Source organism: Equus quagga, chromosome 7 (genome assembly GCF_021613505.1).
Source record: "Equus quagga isolate Etosha38 chromosome 7, UCLA_HA_Equagga_1.0, whole genome shotgun sequence".
NCBI lineage: Eukaryota > Metazoa > Chordata > Mammalia > Perissodactyla > Equidae > Equus > Equus quagga.
Window position 1 is genome coordinate 55,023,008 of NC_060273.1, and position 18,087 is coordinate 55,041,094.

The following is an 18,087-nucleotide window of genomic DNA, read 5'->3' on the forward strand; positions in this document are numbered from 1 at the left end:
GTTAAGTAATTTTCTAAAATGGGTACAGTTAACTAAAGCAGCGCGGATTGGAACCTAGCAAAATTCAACCTCCACAGCTTCCATTCTCAATCACTTTGTCGTCCGATGTAAACTGTGGAATAAATGGTATTTCTTTTCTGTAAAGTCTTTTTCTTTTCCTCCTTTTTTTCATTCCTCCTTTACTCCCCCCACCCCTTGTTTGAATTTGTGCCTCAAAGTTGGCTGATTTATCACTGCACAATTAACCTGAAAAATTAGAACCTTGTTCTCCAGCACTCACTTTGGGCCCCGCACATTTTCCAGCAATGTTTCCATCTTCATAAGCCTTGTCCCCTAAATTCAAGACACCAGACATTTAGAGAACACATACAATTTCCTGGATACCAAATGAGATGCAGGGAGGTATAAAGAGGACTGCTAGAAGCTTGTGACCCAGCAGGAGAAACTGATGCAACCACCCAGCTAGAACATGGCACAGCATGAAGAAAGGACCACTGCCAAGACGTTGCCAAGCCCTGTGTGACTACAGGGTCCTATCTGGGGGTGCCTCAGGGAGGCGACCTGTGAACTTGGCCTCCAAGAATGAGCAGCAGCTTGATAGGAAAGGTTGGGATTGATGAGAACATTCCAGCCAAGGAAACAGCATGAACGAAGAGGAAGACGCAGGGCCATCATGCTTTACGAGGGGTAAGTCTCTGGAAGGCATGGTGCATGGGCCTTAGTTGGAGATGACAGTGCTAATGTAGCTTAGGTCATGGAAGACATGGAATAACATCTTGAACAATGTGTTCTTTTTTCTCAGGATATGGCCCCTGACCACCTGCATCAGAGCTGAGTGGCTTACTAAAATGCACGTACTGGAGCCACACCCCAGTCCCATGGATTCAGAATGGGCTGGCATGGGGGAAAAGCCTGGGACAAATTCCCAGTTAAATGTCCTTAAACCAAAGTTAGGCCCCATCGTGGGAGGCAAATTGGGAGCCACTGAAGGTGTTTGAGGAGAGTAGTGGCGTGCGCCTAAGAGCTCTGGGAGAACGCTGGAGATGATGCCGTCAGGGAGAGGCTGGTGCCAAGGTGAACAGGGAAGTGGCGGTGAGGATAGAGAGGAAAAGCAGAGAGTATGTTGAAGGTCAATGAAATACAAATTGGCAAACAATGGGATGAGGGAGGTGATGGAATGCACCCGTGGTTGGGAGGAGAGCGGTTCAGAGCAGCAGGCTCTGAAGTCAGATAGACTTTTTTCGAACGCGGGCTCTGCCACCTTCTACCTAGCAAACCCTAGTTTCCTCTCCTGAAAAAGTTTTCTTGGGTTCAAACTCAAATCCTAGTGTGCAACCACCACACAAACTGCCTGCAATTGCACATCTTCCTTACGCCTCACACCTTCTGAGGTTAATCTCACGGCTGGTCTGGTCTTAAGAGTCCTAGCCAGACTGCCTGGTTTGAATCCTAGCAATACTACTTACTAGCTGAGTGATCGCGAGCAAGTTACTTGACCTCTCTGTGCTTCATTTTCCTCATCTATAAACGGGGATAATCGTCATCTATAAAATAGGGCTATTGATGATTAAACGAGATAATTACGCAGTTGCTTTGTACATCAGTTGGCATATAGTAAGAACTCAATAAATGTCAGCTACGATGATGATTCTAATTTGACTTTAGTGTTAGAACCCCAAGAGGGACTGGGTAGTGGGTACATTTGCCAGTTAACAGGAGAAAAACGGCAAGATCCTCGTTCCCTTTTTTCAACTCTCCACAGAAGCTGGGTAGGAGCTGAAAGCAACCCCTAGAGAGAAGGCTTTATGTTCCCGTGGTTGTGGCATTTCTGGGCCTCCCCTGACAGCTGTTCAGCAGCAGGAGTTGTCATTTCTAATAGCTATGAAATGTGCATTACCTAACAAGTAAGGCTTCTGCTGCGGGTTGGGGCCTCGAGCTCTGAACCAAATAAGCCATCTGAGGAGCCAGTGTCAAAACAGAACAGTCAGAAGTCTTAGATCTCTTCTGAAATGCAAGGCTGCTTTATAAACAGCCCAAGGAAGCATCTTAAGTCAACGAAAGACCTTCAAATAAAAATAAATAAAAGAAAAAAGAATCATAATTAAAAAGCATCTAGGCCACCACAAATAGCATTTAAGTAATGAGAAAGTCAAGCAAGGGGAATACTGTAGACTAAATGATGACTTGAGTAGTAAGCACAATGACAGCCGGCCAGCAGAGGCACCCGATGGAAAACGGTACACATCACTGGGAAAGAAATGTCGTTCTTCCTCAAGTTCTGAATTGGAACACATTGCATATTACATTGCACAATTAATGAAATTCTATACTGAAAGACACTATGCAGTATAGTCGCTTTGCTAGACTCTCTCTCCAAGGAATTTTCCGCACATCCCCTAATACTAACTGGTTATTTTCATAGATCCATACTTCATTGCTTCATAAGCTTCCTTTTCTCCTCCCTAGTAATGTCAACAGCCCAGAAAGTCCACATCAGAGCGCTCTGCACTTGCATTCACATTTCCCACTAGCCGATTGTGTGCATCCATCAGACTGGAAGCTCTCGGAAGGCAGGGCCATGGCACTCTTGCCCATCATGGGATTTCTGGCACTCGGTGCCGTACCTGGCTCACAGTAGGAACATATTAAGCATTTGTCGGATACACGAATAAGTTCTGTCCCCTCACGACTTGGAACAATGTGTTAGAACCCTTATATGTTCTTTTGGTGTGGGGGTCACTTCCATTTTGACTTCTGAGCCCCTCAGGAGCCCCCGCTGGGTGGGATTGTGGAATGAATTCCCTGCAAATGCACGCTGACTGATTCCTCCACTCACTGTCAGGACGTCTTCAGATGCCTGATGCAGGCTGGCAGGTTTATAAGAAGACAAGGAGCTGCCACCTGCACCACACATCTGAGGGCATGGGAGGCGCAGCGTGAGGTCAAGAGCGTAAATCCGTATTTCTGTCACTTGGACACATATCCAGTCGCTCGGATGTGATGGGAATCTGCTTGCTAACGTGGCAAATTCTCCCCCCCGGCAGGAGGGCCTGAGTCTGCCGGCTGCCTGCGGTAGCAGAAACTGGCAGAACTCGCGCACCCTGGGCACAGCTGTCAGCGAAGGAACAAAGGTGAATGAGAGCTTGCGATGACGGAGGGCCTTGGGCTCAGGCCCTCCTAAGGGCTTTTATCAGGAAAGAAGACAAATGATCCTGGGCCATGGCTGGGAGATGGCATGCACCGTTCTGGGTAGCAAGAGACTCAGGACAAGTTGTGTTTGCTCTCTGCCCTTGCTAACATGATTACCTCATCCTGTCTGCTCCAGGTTACTTCCTGCTAACACTTAGGAGCTTCTTGGGCTCAAAAGTCATTTGTGAGTGACAATTTGTCATAGCCACTGACAAATTGTACAGGACCAATGGGATAGAGCCTCCCAGTGTCTCTGCCTTATGTGTAAGAGGGGGAAGGTGTACACACACACACACACACACACACACACACACACAATCACGTTTAAAATTTCTTCTCATTAAAAATCAGAGGTGCATCTTTGATAAGATGCACTGAGGAGGGTGCAGCATCTTGCTGAAAATGCGTAAGCTCAAACTAAGCACAAGAAAACATCAGACAAACCCACATTAAGGGACCTACTGCAAAATACATGACCAGCACTCTCCAAAATGGTCAAGGTCACGAAAGACAAGGAAAAGACAGAGGAACCCTCACATATTGAAGGGGACTAAGGAGACATGACAACTAAATGCAGTGTGAGATCTAGACCAGGAAACAAAGGACAAAATTAGAAAAAAGTCTGTAAATTAGTCAATAGCATTGCATCAATGTTAATTTTCTTGTTTCCATAATTGAACTATGATAATTTAAAATGCTGACATTAGGAGAAACCGGGTGAACTCTGTATAGGAACTCTATGTACTATTTTTGCAACTTGTCTGCAAATCTAAAATGATTTCAATACGAAAAGCTTAAAATATTGTGAGGGAATTGGTTAAAATACAATTTAGCTCATATTGTTGATATGAGAATGGATAAGATAGTATGTATCAAGGACTTTGCCCAATGCCTGGTACATATTTATTACTTGATAACTATTAGTTGTTACTTAAAAACAATCTGAAGTAGAAGCTTAATATACCACAGGTAAATTTGGCACTAACCATTAGATTTACCCACTTGAAGTTGGTTAAATCTGTGTGCCTATTTTCACTGGTTTCTCGCTTCATCACACAGGTATAGTTAGTGAATTTAGTAATTTTTAGGAGCCAACACTAATGAGACGAAATGTTCAAGGCTTGAGTCTCTCTAGAAGCCAGGCTGGCTTACACGTGCTCATGTCCACTTTTGGGATTCTTGATGCGAAATGAGCGTGTGAGAAGCTGAGCTGGCTTAAATGCTCATTGCAGGGAAAATGTTACTCTCAATAGGGTTAAAGGTGATATTAATATTCCCTACTCATTGCAATGGGTTCTTCTTTTCTCTTTTCTAATTTTTGATTTTGACATTGTTCCTTTCAAAATAAATTCATCTATGTAAACATAGTGAGTTGACTTAAATATGTTAAGTAAATAATAACACTGATGGTCCATGAATTTGGCAAAAATCATAAAAATGGTACCCGAAAGAGCAAACTTTGGGAAAGGGAGATTTGGAATAAGGAGAAAGTGTTATTAACGAAGTAGTTTAAACTGTGTCCACTTCGAAAATATTAAGGAAGAAACATCTTTAGGGCTGAGAGGGAGAAGCTGGCTCCTACCACTCTTAAGCCAATTTTGTCAAGAATAAATGGAGAAAGCAATTTTATTCTTTAAATGCTTCAATTCTGTCCACTGTATGCATCAATAGCTAAATTAAAATATACAGCAAGTTCAAAGGCCGATTGCAGGAGCTCCTGAGTCTGCAGGAGTAACTACTCTTAACAGCCACTCGATATTTGTTTCGTAGGGATCAATTAGACACCATGGCTAATGCACACTTGGAGTGTGTGCCCAGCCACAGCACAGGTGGTGAATGCAAAACACACACCGAGAGTCCTTTTAAGCAGCTAAATGCACACCCCATTACAGATCCATAATGCAGAATGGACGCTCATCTGCAAATGGATTTAGAGCGAAGAGTTCTTAAATGGCCAGGGTACTTAGGGCTGAAAGGCCAGTAACTGGATGTGCAGCCAGAGCACACATGGTTTTTAGGATTAATAATACATCGCTGTGTGTCAGTGTTAATACACATTTACAGCTCACAGGCTGTGCAGCTGAGTGTTCAGCCCATTTGCAGCCACATATAAAAGGACTATTTTGTCCTTCCTCTCATTAATGCCTTCACTCCCAGGAAAATTAGATTACGCAAGAGAAGCCATTCAAACGATATTGAGGTTTTCCCTCCTTTAAAGCCCTTGCTAGGAAAAGCACTCGGCAAGGGGATGCATTGTGTCACCCACTCTCCTCCATCGGGGCTCTTGGAGCCTGAGCAAAGTGCTAGCTGGTAGGAGCTCCAGGCTCCACTGTCTACTTGGGGATGTGTCCAAATGCCATTGGGCAGAGTGTACTAAGGCCGAAAAATAGCCAAGGGAATTGCCTGGGGGCTTCAAGTTTACCAAACCTTTCATGTTATTGTGTGATAGATGATATGTCTGTGGGTAGTGCCGTTTAGGATTTTGTCTCAGGCGTGTGCGACCAGATCCAGAACTTCAAGTACAAAAAAGTCCCATTCGCTAATCAGTCAGTGTTCAGAAGGATGGGAATCGCAAATTTTTGAAATATTGTGAATATCCGAAATACTATTTTTCCAGCAATTGTGGTAAGGGTGCGAAAAAGGAATGGCACTCTTTAGCATTCACACAGTAGTTTTATTAAAAATTGCTTGTCAGAATGTCAAGGCAGGATGGTCTTTTAATGAAGATCACAGAAAAATAATGAGAAGATTATATAAATATATACATAAATATGATATACAGAAATAAGAATGGTAAAAATAACCCCTTTGAGGGCTAATAACGTGTTCTGCTAAGAGCCTTGGATGTGTAATCTCATACCATCCGAACAACGAACTTATGAGGAACTGCCCACTTTTCCAGAGGAGGAAACCAAGATTCAGAAATGTTGCACCACTTGCTCAAGGTCACAGAGATACTCAATGGCAGAGGTGGGATTGGAACCCAGGAGTGCCTGATGCCTGAGCAAGGGCTTGTAACCTCTCCGTCACTGTTTTTCAGACCTACTGGTGGTGGAGAATCAGTGTAGTAAGTTAAAACCAGTATTTTAAGGGGCTGGCCCAGTGGCGCAGTGGTTAAGTGCACACGTTCTGCTTTGGCGGCCCGGGGTTTGCCAGTTCAGATCCCAGGTGCGGACATGGCACTGCTTAGCAAGCCATGCTACGGTAGGCATCGCACATATAAAGTAGAGGAAGATGGACACGGAAGTTAGCTCAGGGCCAGTCTTCCTCAGCAAAAAAAGAGGAGGATTGGCAGATGTTAGCTCACGGCTACTCTTAATCAAAAAAGAAAAAACAAAAAAACCTCCAGTATTTTAAAAAAATGCAATAGAATAGAATAGAAAAGATACATGGAGTAAAGATAAGTGTTTTTTTGTGAAAGCTTTATTTCAATTTTGTAGTCGTATTTATCTAGAATACACATGTGTGTGTCAGCATGCACCGTGTCTAAAAAGTGTGAGAAGCTCTGCTCTCCGCTACACTTGCCTCTGACAGCGCGACTTGAAGGTCATGTTCAAGGTTTCCTACAAGCTAAATATGCAGCCCCTAAATCCGCTGTTCTTGTGAGAGTCATTTTCTTTCTCATATTACCTTTCCCCCAAGAATCCCAGGGCCCCCGCCATTCTGTGCAAAGCAGCGTAGATAAATTAATAATACAATTTAAAACCGATTCCACCAAGATAAATAGCGCTTCCTAGATTAAGAGCATAGCTGGCCAGAATGAATGGAATTTACTAACCCTGAGATGCTTAATCTTCCATTACATAGAAGTTAATGATTATAAGAAAGGAGTGATGGTAATTCACTTCTGCTTTTACAGGAAATCCAACCATCTCATTTTTAGCAAATCTTTCTTCTCAGCACACCTCGGTGCCAAGCATAACTGCCCTACTCCTATAGGTATATTGGCCAATTGTCATATATCAAAGCCCCCCCTTTGCCGAAAGGCTAGGCCTTGCCGCATGCCTGGGCTCACAAGACGTCCCAGCGGAATCTTTGTGCAGGCTGTTTTGGGGCCCCCTGTCTCAGCCCCTCTGAGAAGCCTGTTTTCTGTTTTCAACCATTGCAGAGAAGCAGTGGCAAATACCTTTAGCACAGTCCGCTCCTAGAAATCCTGGGAAGCAGTGACACAGCCCGGACACACATTCGCCATTCCCATGGCAGTTACGTGGACAGTCCTGCACTGAATCTGAAAAAGAGAAAAATTTAGCAACCACCTTTTCCTCTGCCTTTTGGAGAAACAATTTAATAATCAGCCATCCATTTTTTCTAAAAAAAATAACTGTTTTTAAAGACTGGTGGTAGTGACCTCAAATGCCTACATGGGGCTTATAAGGGGCATAAGTGAGTGAAGGAAGAGAATAGGGAGTGGTGGGGAGTAGGGCAACTTAGACAATGCATGGAAGTAACCACTGCTCTCCATTTGATTAACCTGGGCAGGAATGCAGGGCTAGTGTTGCTGCAACTTCTGCTTTTTCAAAAGAAACTACTTATCTGGATTTAAAAACTAAAAATTTCCATGTTCGAATGTTGACAAGTTTTTAAACACTGTGAGTTTCCCCCCCACCAAAAGCATCCTGTCACTCTGAGATTTGGTTTGTCATGTAAGATATCAGCTTTTAGCTTCAGGTATAGAGGGTGATTCTCCAAATGACAGCAGTTGTTCCTGATCTCAGGTTTGTAGAGTACAAAAATTCCCTGCTTTAAGGGAAAAAAATCCAAATACATAAGACTGATCCATTTAGACATGATTTGGGATTCATTAAGTAGTAGGTTTTGGGTTATACAAAAGTCCTTTTATGCCTAGCTTTTGTGGATCTTATTTTTCCCGAAAATCAATTAGCTCCCATTTGTTTGAACCGGCATAGCCATCTTATTTCATGATTTACCTTTCTATGTGTGCTCTCAAATAATACCTTCAAAGGGATTTGGGAACATTTTCATGTTGATTTGGGCCTACACAGGCACAGATATATTCTTTTAAAATTATTATTATCCTTATTTTTGCCTTAAATTAAAATAAACACATTTAGACTTTCAAGTTCCAAATTACTAAGATGATGAAAAGAAAAATACAAGTCACTATGTCCAAAATGTGACCTTTACACAACCCTTGGGGAGTTGGGGCCATTGACTTGGTGATGTTGCGTGAAAGATTATAAAGTCCAATTGTTCCTATTGGGGTCACTGAGAGTGGTAAAGGAGGTTTCCCCTTGAAACCAAATTTCCCATTTACTCCCACTCTGGACTGAAAACGCAAACCATGCACAGCGCTTTCTTTCTACAGCATTTCACTTCTCAGCTCTCTTCTCCCAGAACCAGTTGGTTTCTGGCATTCTGAGGAGAACTCAGTGAGTGGATTTGCCTCTTCAAAATCAGGTAAAAGACTACAGAGTCCATCCAGCCAGTTTCTTTAATGTCTAACAATTAACACTTCAGGAAGAAACTCCGTGAGGTTGGCTCTATAAAGGTGGGCTGAGACGCATCCAAGTGGCTATCAATTTGTTTCATCTATTCATCATCATTCATTAATTCAAAAAGCATGAGGTTGAATCCTATGAAGTAGCAGCCTTTGCAGGTCAAAAATCAGCACTTTCACACGGTGTTGGGAGACAATTCTCCATGGGTCTCTCATGTTTCCAAGTGTCTTATAAGCAGAAGCACCAGCTGCCTTAGTTCTGAACTACCTTCTCAAGGTTATGAGTACAGTGAACAGCCTTTGGAGACAGAGATAATGTCAGTCTCCAGAGCAAAGGGCGGATTTACTAACTATCTAGCATAAGAAAGATAACGTCTCCCTCTAGAGCAAAGCACGGGCAGACTCACTGCCCATTCTCTGAGACTCAGGCACAGGAACTGAGGGTTTCTCTCCTGTAACGCAACACACTGCTTGTGTGGGCATCACCTGGCCCTGTTCACCCTGCCCTGTGGGAAGTGGGGCCTGGGGAACTGGCACACATGCTGATGCTCTGGGTATTGCATGGCTCTGAGTAATAAAGTCCCTTGTCTCTGACCCAGGAGTTTCACGTCTTCTGCTAACATCTATGTAACTGTGGCAGGCTAATGTGTTAGCTTATAATTAGGGTGAGATCTCAGACCAGTCATGGTTCTTGACATATGGTTCACGTTATTAATTGAGCACCTATTATACAAGACATGGTAAAAGACACTGGAGATACAATGGTGAATAAGAGAGACAGTCTCTGCCCTCATAGAACTTTGACTGTCATAGAGGATACAGCACCACCCCCCCAAATCATCAAACAAATAAAACAAGTAAAAATTGTGATAAGTGCTTTGAAAAGAACAGAGTACTGTGATAGGGAATAACAGGAGGAAGCCACTTAGGGAGGATGGCCAGGGATGGGTTCTCTATTCCATGCAGGTGGCATTTAAGGGTAAGCTGGAACAGGCAAGTGAAAAGCTAGGAGAAGAGTATTCCAGGCAGGAGATATAGCTTATGCAAAGGCCCTGAGGTGCAAAAGGACAGAAGTGAATCTAATGCGGCTGGAGGGGAGCAGAAAAACAAAAAAAAGTGATATAAAATGAGTTTGGCAAGATCCAGGCAGGGGGACAGAGCATCCGGGGCCCTGTAGGCCATGTGGATGGGTTGGATTTTATTCTGGGACCAATGGGAACAAATGAAAAGTTTTAAAGGTAGAAACAGCATTATTTAGCTTCCATTTTAAGAAGTCACTTCTACAGCAAGGTGGAGATTGAGATTGTTTCTCACTGAGCATCTGGGTCTGGGGATGGTTTGGTAGAAACTGACATCACTGAGGTCAAAAATCCCTGTTCTCAAAGGGAACATCTTCAGAGATAAAGCAGAGAAGGTTGAGGGAGCTCTTTGCCATCAGAATTCCATGCAAAAGGACTGAGGTCTCTTTGCACAGACTCTTTGCTGGCCTGGAAGGCCTCCCTGACCCTTTAGCTGAGGTATTCATCTGTAACTCTCTGTTTAGAAAATATTTAGCTCCGAATCATTCTTTCCTCACTCCACTCCACGTGGGTTTTGTACCCTTCCTCTGTGTTCCCCTAACTCCTATAATTGCCTCTTTACATATCTGCCTTGTCTCACCAAGTTCTGTGGGGAAGAGACCAGATCTCAATCATCCACCAGGTAATCTCAATCCTCGGCACACTGTAGGTCCCTGGTAAAAAGATGTTGAAGTGTGTGTTTGTGTGCGCACGTGTGTATGCCTGCGTATGCAGGAGGGTAGGAGAATTCCAAACAAGCAAAAACTGTAATGAAGAGTATTTTTCAGTTAATTTTGCCGAGGTCTTACATTTGAAGGATTCCTGCAGTTTCTGAGGGGAAAAATTATGCGGTACTGCTGAAATATAAAAGAAGCCCACCCTTTTCAGTCTTTTTCCAACACTCGATGAAATATTGCTGTTGCAATATTACCAGCTTTCCTTTTAGTCAATGTGGTTTAAGTTTTCTTGAGGAAACAATGGCAGGCCATGAGAGTAAGCCCAGGAAATGGGATTTTTACACACACAGAGGCTGGCCTCCACTAAATTTGCATGTGCTTCAAGAATGCCGCTCTGTGGTCCCCTGAGATGAAGCTCACTTCTGCAAGCAGGCTGCTTCTCTCCTAAACACATCAGAAGACTTCCCTGAGTCAAAGGTGCATTTAGTGTGATCGCTGGTTGACATCCGTCTCACATTTTTCCTTCTGTTTCGCATCACAGGGCCTTTCGGCACTCATGGCTGCTCTTGATGGAGAATGTTCTGATAATAGATATGTGTGGGAGAACCTCTGAACCAAATAAAACACTGTTCTTTTCCTTGCATTTCAGGCCAATTACTATCATTGCTCTATCAAGATGTCTGCCCAACTATTAGGCCGATTACCTTTGACTTCCTCTCTGAGTTACAGACCAGACAAGAGAAATCCTCCGGGGAGAATTGCTATTCCCAGCTCTGACAGGCAAGTGAGGGTAATGGCCTGGGGGAGGGGCATCTTGCTACCATGTCTGTGTCAATGTGGATAAAGGAGCTGGAGGGCAGAAGCCATTATTAGACAATGTGGCCCCCAGAAAACTCACTGTGCAGGGGAAAAGGAACTCATTTGGCTGGAATCCAAAGCAATCCAGTGGTTCAACTCTGGAGAGTTTGAATCCTGACTCCACATCTTCCTAGCTGTGCATGACCTTCGGCAAGTTGTTGAACTTCTCTCAGTCTTGGCATCTTCAACCAGAAAACAGAATATTGGCAGCACGCAGCTCATGTGACTGTTGAATGGGTTGACTGAGCTAGTCCCCACAGAGGGCTGAATCCAAGCTGGCACATGGTCAACTCTATAAATGGGGAGTTGTTAGGGTTTTTGTTATTAACCACTTCACTGAGTCCTTGTAGACTCCAAATAAGCCAGTTACTGTGTGGGGTCTATACTGTTAGGTATGCATGAAGCCTTTTCAGTTTAAACACAAGGTGACAAAAAGGATATAATTTCTCACTATGTTCTTAATCTAAAGATCATTTTTTATCTCAACATCTCAAACTAGTTCCAAATGTGTTGCTAGTTTCTTCCTTTTGTGAGCTAGTTTTTATCCTTTTACTTTTTTTCCCCCCTGGTGTATAACCCAATCCTGGAAATTTTCCTAACCGTGGAAGACTTTCCTAGTGCCTTTCATTATACAAAGTTTATGACGAGAGTTTAGAGCAAGGGTTGGCAAACTTTTTCTGTAAAGGGCCAGACAGTAAATATTTAGGCTTTGTTGGACAAACTGTCTCTGTCGCAACTACTCAACTGTGTCGTTTTAGCTGCCATAGACAATATGCCAACAGATGAACATGGCTGTGCTCCAATAAAGCTTTATTTATAAAAACAGGCAGAGGGCCAGACCCAGCTCATGGGCTCTAGTGTGCCAGCCCCTGCTTTAGAGGATTTGGCTGGCCCTGATAGGGCCAATCTTTCCTTAGCAGAGGGAATAAGGATTAATTTCAATCCTATGTCAATACCAAATCCTATCTGATTTTGTACCACTCTAAAGTTGTGGCCACCATGAAGAACCACCACTTGAATTTCAGGTTGGCTTAAATAGATCTTTCAAGAATCAGGGAACCAACCCCTCAGAGAAATCCACGAGGCCAACAGGGAAGTTCTTAAAATGCAGTCAATAGAAAAACAGCTGTACAAGATGTGCTCTTAAAAATCACCGGTCTTCGTTTAGTGACTACCAGTTCCATTCCAGATGTGTTCCATTCGGGAAGTCACATCATCCTTTCCTTCAAGGACTTGGCACTACCTTTCCACAAATGAAACTGAGGCTCAGGAAAGTCAGTGACTTTCCCAGTTAGCTTGGGAAAGAAAAGCTGGACTTTAATCTTGGCTTCACCAGGCCTTTCCTCATGAAACCATCTTATCTTGGCTTCTCCAGTGAACCTTGAGATCCGCAACTACATGCTGTTGGGACAAGATGCTGTTGCAGAAAGGGAACAGGCAAAGCCCAGTAGCCCAAGACATTGCCGCCATTTCCATGTCCTGGGACCTTGAAGAACTCGGTTTTCTGAACCTCAGTTTATTCCTCTGAGAGATGGATCTAACAATCTGCCCTGATTCACAGATGTTTTACCCAGGATCAGTTATCATCAGTGAGAAGATTAAAACCTAATGACAAAACAAATTTAATGAAAATATCTGTAGCTTTTATTTGACTGTTAAAATTCTTAGGGTTTGCTTTAGAAAACTTCATGAAATCTTCTTAAGCTGAAGACCTCTTTCAGGAAATGGCATGTATATATGAGAATAAATTTTGGATAAAATCTTAGCTTTTCCCATGATAGCTAATAAAAAGCAGGGCTAAAAACATGCCAAAAATGACAAGTGCTTAATTAAAACATTTTGAGATTCACCTACTTGGGAACAAAGATACGATTTTTTTTTCTTATGTCTATATCTTTTGCCTGATTTAATTTTAAGGGTTTTTTTTTTTTTAACTTTTTATTTTGAGCTTTCCTTGATTTTTAAGAGAAATTCTGAGCTGAGGTGAATAGTCAGTATTTTCTGGCTCTACTGTGTGTTTAGAGATTTACATACTTTATTTTATTTAAACCTCACAATAGCCCTGTGAAGTGGGAACTAGTTCGTTCCATTTCACTAGTTAGTTCTCAGTTTCTATAGGAGACTGAGGCTTACAAAGTCCAATGAGTGACACAGGTTGCGTGGCCAGACCTTGAGCCAGGGGCTCTGACCCGAGCTCTTCACCACAACTGAGTCCTTGCAACTCAAAGTGGCCCTTTCATGATTTAAGCAGCATTTGTATTTTAACCAAGACTAGTTTTAGGGGGTTGATACTATGAGGCCTAAATTAAGGATTCTGGTTTGTTCTCCTACATGGTAGAAACTACCTTGGAAGGTGTGCCTTCTGCAGAGAAGCCCAGAACGTGTCCATCCTTCCCTTCACGGCGTATTACCTCCAAGATCCCGTACCTACCTAAGACAACAGTGTTGAAGGAAACCATCTCTTTGTCTTTGCCATCATTGTAGAAGGCCAGGTGCCACAGGCCCACGTCCAGATACTGCACAAACACGGCTTCGTTTTGAACCAGGGTCTGTATGCTCCGGCGTTCCCTGGGTGACTCAACCACACTCCACTTCTCCTTCCCATCCAGACGCTCCATGAAGTCATACTAGGAAAAGAAGAGAGAGCGCCCCGTGTGAAACAGGGTACAGACCTGGTCCATGGCTAGCACCTTTTCCTGCCACCTCATTAGTTAACTGAGAAATACTTTTGAGTACATGTTACTGTGAGTTCATCCTGTAAAACAAGAGTCACAAAAGTTGTACCAACAGTCACCATCTATTATGCTTATAATTATTGCCAATAGTTTTATTACTATAGGCCACAATCTCTCTTCTGCAGTTTGAAATCTAAAAAGCTTTAAAACACAAACTATTATGTTTTCTTCTGCTGCTTCTTCTTTGTGTGTGTGTGTGTGTGTGTGTGAGAGAGAGAGAGAGAGAGACAAAGATAGAAAGAGAGAGAGAAAGATGGGTTATCGCTCCAGGCCCCACTGGGGTGTTTTGTAATATATAGCATATGCCAAATATAACCTTTTTATAACTCTCAAAATTCTGAATTCAAAAACACATCTGGCTCCCCAAGAGTTTCACATAAGGACTTTTGGACCTAAGTTATGAGCTCCATTTTTTTTTTTAATTTTTTTTTTTTTTTGAGGAAGATTAGCCCTGAGCTAACTGCTGGCAATCCTCCTCTTTTTGCTGAGGAAGACTGGCCCTGAGCTAACATCCATGCCCATCTTCCTCTACATTATATGGGGGACGCCTGCCACAGCATGGCTTGCCAAGCGGTGCCATGTCTGCACCTGGGATCCGAACCAGCGAACCTCGTGCTGCTGAAGTGGAACATGCGCACTTAACCACTGCACCACCCGGCCGGCCCCATCAGCTCCATTTATTGATCATTTACTAAAGGAAGGTGGTACAGCAGAGTAGTTAAGAATGAGGGCCTGGAACCAGACTACCTGGAAGAGAATCTGGCACTTACTAGCTTCACCTGCTGGTGCCTCAGTTTCCCCATCTGCAAAACTGAAAATAATAGTACTTATGTTATAGGTCGCTGTGAGGAATAAGATAATATTTAGAACAGTGTCTGGCACAGAGCAAATATAAAATACAAGCTAGCTGTCGTCATCATCACCATCATTATAATTTCATTCAATTCTTGCAAAAACCCTGCAAAATAGCTACTATTTGTATCTTATTTTACAGATAAAAAAACTGAAGCTCAGAGAAGTCAAGCAACTTCTCAAAAGTCACACAGTAACTAAATGGCCAAGCCAAAATTTGAACCTAGGTCTGTTCAGCTGCAATGTCCATGTCCTCACAGTGCCTGGCCTCCGACAAACCGACAATTAAATATTAAACCCTGGGGCAGGCCCTGTGGCTGATTGGTTAGGTTTACGTGCTCGACTTTGGCAGCCCACGGTTTCACTGGTTCAGATCCTGGGAGCGGACATGGCACCACTCATTGGGCCATGCTGAGGTGGCGTCCCACATAGCACAAAAAGAGGGACCTACAACTAAAGTATACAAGTGAATACTCGGGGGCTTTGGGGAGAAGAAGAAGAAGAAAAAAAAGATAGGCAACAAATGTTAGCTCAGGTGCCAATCTTTTTTTTTTTTTTAAATTAAACCCTATTTCAATGGAAACCAGGTTCAGAACTGGAAGCAATCCATGAGAGAGGGAGTGGACAGCAAAGGCTACCAGGATGTGGGGGATGGGGAGAGCAAGTTGACCCAACAGAGGCCTGTCATAGAGAATGGTGAAATTCTGTGGTGGGCAAGTGGGAGCCACTGAAGACTCGTGAGCAGTGACTGATGTGATGATAGCAATGTTTTGAGGAATTCATTTGTAGGCAGGATAAGAGGTATTCTAAAGGGGAAAATGAAAAGAAGCAAGAAGACCAGTTAGGAAGTGATTGCAGAAACCCAAGCATGAGGTGACAAGGAATAGTCACCTTAGGATAGTGAATGGGAAGAGGAGACAACTTCAGAGGAACATTTTTAAGGAACAGAGGACACTGCTTGACCATGGGCTGGACAGAGAGGCTGAAGGAAAAGGCAAAGAGGACCCCAGTGTTTCTTATTCGTCCACAAGAAAATCGGTCAGACCTTGGTAGAAATGGACTAAGCTTGTGAACTCTTTCAGATCACGGCAGGGCAACGTCATCTGCACTGTGACTCCCAGAGAAATTCCGAGTGGAGGCCTTGAGCAGCCTAAAACCAGCACTGTGGGAATACGCTCTCTTTCACCACTTTCTCCTCCATAAAAAGGTTTTTATAGATTATGGACAACTCTAATCCTTTTCACAAACTTCACAGAATGAAACTCCAGGAATCTACTAATGTGACTTCTCCATCACCAGAATTCCCAGTTTTTCCCATCTGAAATGTAATAGTTGAAAACCAAAGAGTCTATAATCTTCAGTGCAAGGGCTTTGCTGTCAGACAAACCTGGGTTTGAACTCTGATTGTGCCATTTGCTAGTGTTTGAAGTTGGAGGCATCTACTTTTAGCCTCTTCCTGGTTTGCATTCTAGGGAATAATAACTCGCAACTTTCAGGGATGTTATAAGGCTGACGTGACATAATGCTTCGGGCAGAGCCTGGAAGATAACAACCATTGTATTAAGTATCTCGTGATGCTGAGTCACTTACTTGCAAATCATAATGATCAAAGAAGAGAAGAGCGTGGTTCTGGTTTTTACATCTGGGGGATGGCAGCTGGTCATTGCTTACAGAGTGGAAATTTCCCCCATCTCTCAGGAAACGAGTATTTGTATTTATCTTCCTTCTACTCTATATCCCATTGGTCATAGCTGTCTTTATGGGACAAAATAGATGATTTGAAGCGATATGACAAACCGATGCTGCTTTTGGCGACCTTTGAAACCAAAGCATTTGTTCTTTAGCAACCTTGTAAATGTCCAACTACCAAGACCCACGTCTACAAATTGCTGTCAGCCAGAGGGATGCGTGTAACTTCCTTGGTGCCGAGGTGAGAAGAATATACTTCATTTGGGGTCCAGGATATCACCCCCATGAGGGAAAGTTTGGGGAAAGTGATTACTTGTGTCGGGCCATTGCTCATTATTAATTTGGGTATCCGTCATCTCTTGCTGCACTGGCTGACCAGCCAAGGGGCACACAAATGGCTGAGGACTAGCAGCCGTGCTCGCTCTTCAACCAATCAAATTACTGTGGGAGAAGGCATTTGTCAGAGGAGAGAGAGGACGTCTATTTTGGCTGGCTCCTCAGAGCTCCTCCACGGAAGCATGAAAGGCAGTTTTCATTTAGGGATGAAGCTGTGGGCCAGGCGCTCTCAAATAGGGCGTTGGGACATGTCCGGGTGAGATGATATGGTGTCCGCAGTGTCTCAATACTGTACCCCTTTATTGATCTTTATGTTTTTCAAAGCACTTATCACCCCTGAAATGATAGAATTCGTTTTTACGTATATTGTCAGTCTACTCAGACGAAAGTAAACCTCAGGAAGGCAGGGATTTCGCCCGCATGGTAGAGCGCTTAAGAGGGAAGACTTCAGAGCTGGCCTGCCTGAGTTAGCATCCTAGCTCTGCTGCTCACATGCCGTGACACTTGCACAAGCTATTACAATCTCTGTGCCTCAGTCTCCTTATCGTTAAAATGGGGACAATAATAGTATCTATATCAAAACATTGTTGTAAGGATTAAATGAGTCAATTCATGTTCAGTGCCCAGAATAGTAAGTACTTTGCATATGGTGAGCAAGCCTCAAATTTCTGCTATCGTGATCACAACTCACTGCCACATCTAATTCACCTGGAGCAGAGTCTGATTAATAAGTATTTGTTAAATATCAAATGAATGAAATACTACATTTGCAAACGAATTCCACTAAAGAGAATCTGAGTTGGAATATAGTCAAGGTTTTGTCTCTAATAATCATCACTTTCACCCCCCTGTCTTCTCATGTGGTTTCTTGGGTAGGAGAGAAAGGGGTAGAGTCACAGTCGGCAAGCTTGAATCTTGCACCACCCAGTGCAGAACACCCATATGATAGGACGCCAAGGCCCAAGATGTTATAGCACTCACATATAGCATCAAGATTTGAAAGCCGACATTATTAGGCCATTATGACCTCACCTTCCCAATTCTCAGTGGGATGATGTACGATGCGTGCTTTCCTCCTTTGGACTTTCTTTGCTCCTTCTCTTGTCTTCCTTCCCTTCCTCCTTTGACACTGCTCCTTACTGACTGCCGTGGTAGACACTGTTAGCCATTGTCTACACTGGGGTCTTGCTCCTTTCCAGCCCACTTGCCACTAGGTGGGAGCATGTGACGGTGTT

At 43.4% G+C, this 18,087-nt stretch overlaps 1 protein-coding gene across 7 annotated transcripts in view; it reads right to left on the reverse strand.

Annotated features, from left to right (window-relative positions):
* The window catches only part of TENM2 (teneurin transmembrane protein 2), a 1,159,540-nt gene that overhangs the window by 149,156 nt on the left and 992,297 nt on the right, over window positions 1-18,087 (reverse strand). For all 7 annotated transcript variants that reach the window (XM_046666360.1, XM_046666359.1, XM_046666362.1 and 4 more), the window contains 2 exons: window positions 13,672-13,867; window positions 7,316-7,417 (listed from right to left, as the gene is read on the reverse strand). In XM_046666360.1, the coding sequence (XP_046522316.1) occupies window positions 7,316-7,417; window positions 13,672-13,867 (298 nt within the window). The remainder of the gene's footprint in view (window positions 1-7,315; window positions 7,418-13,671; window positions 13,868-18,087) is intronic.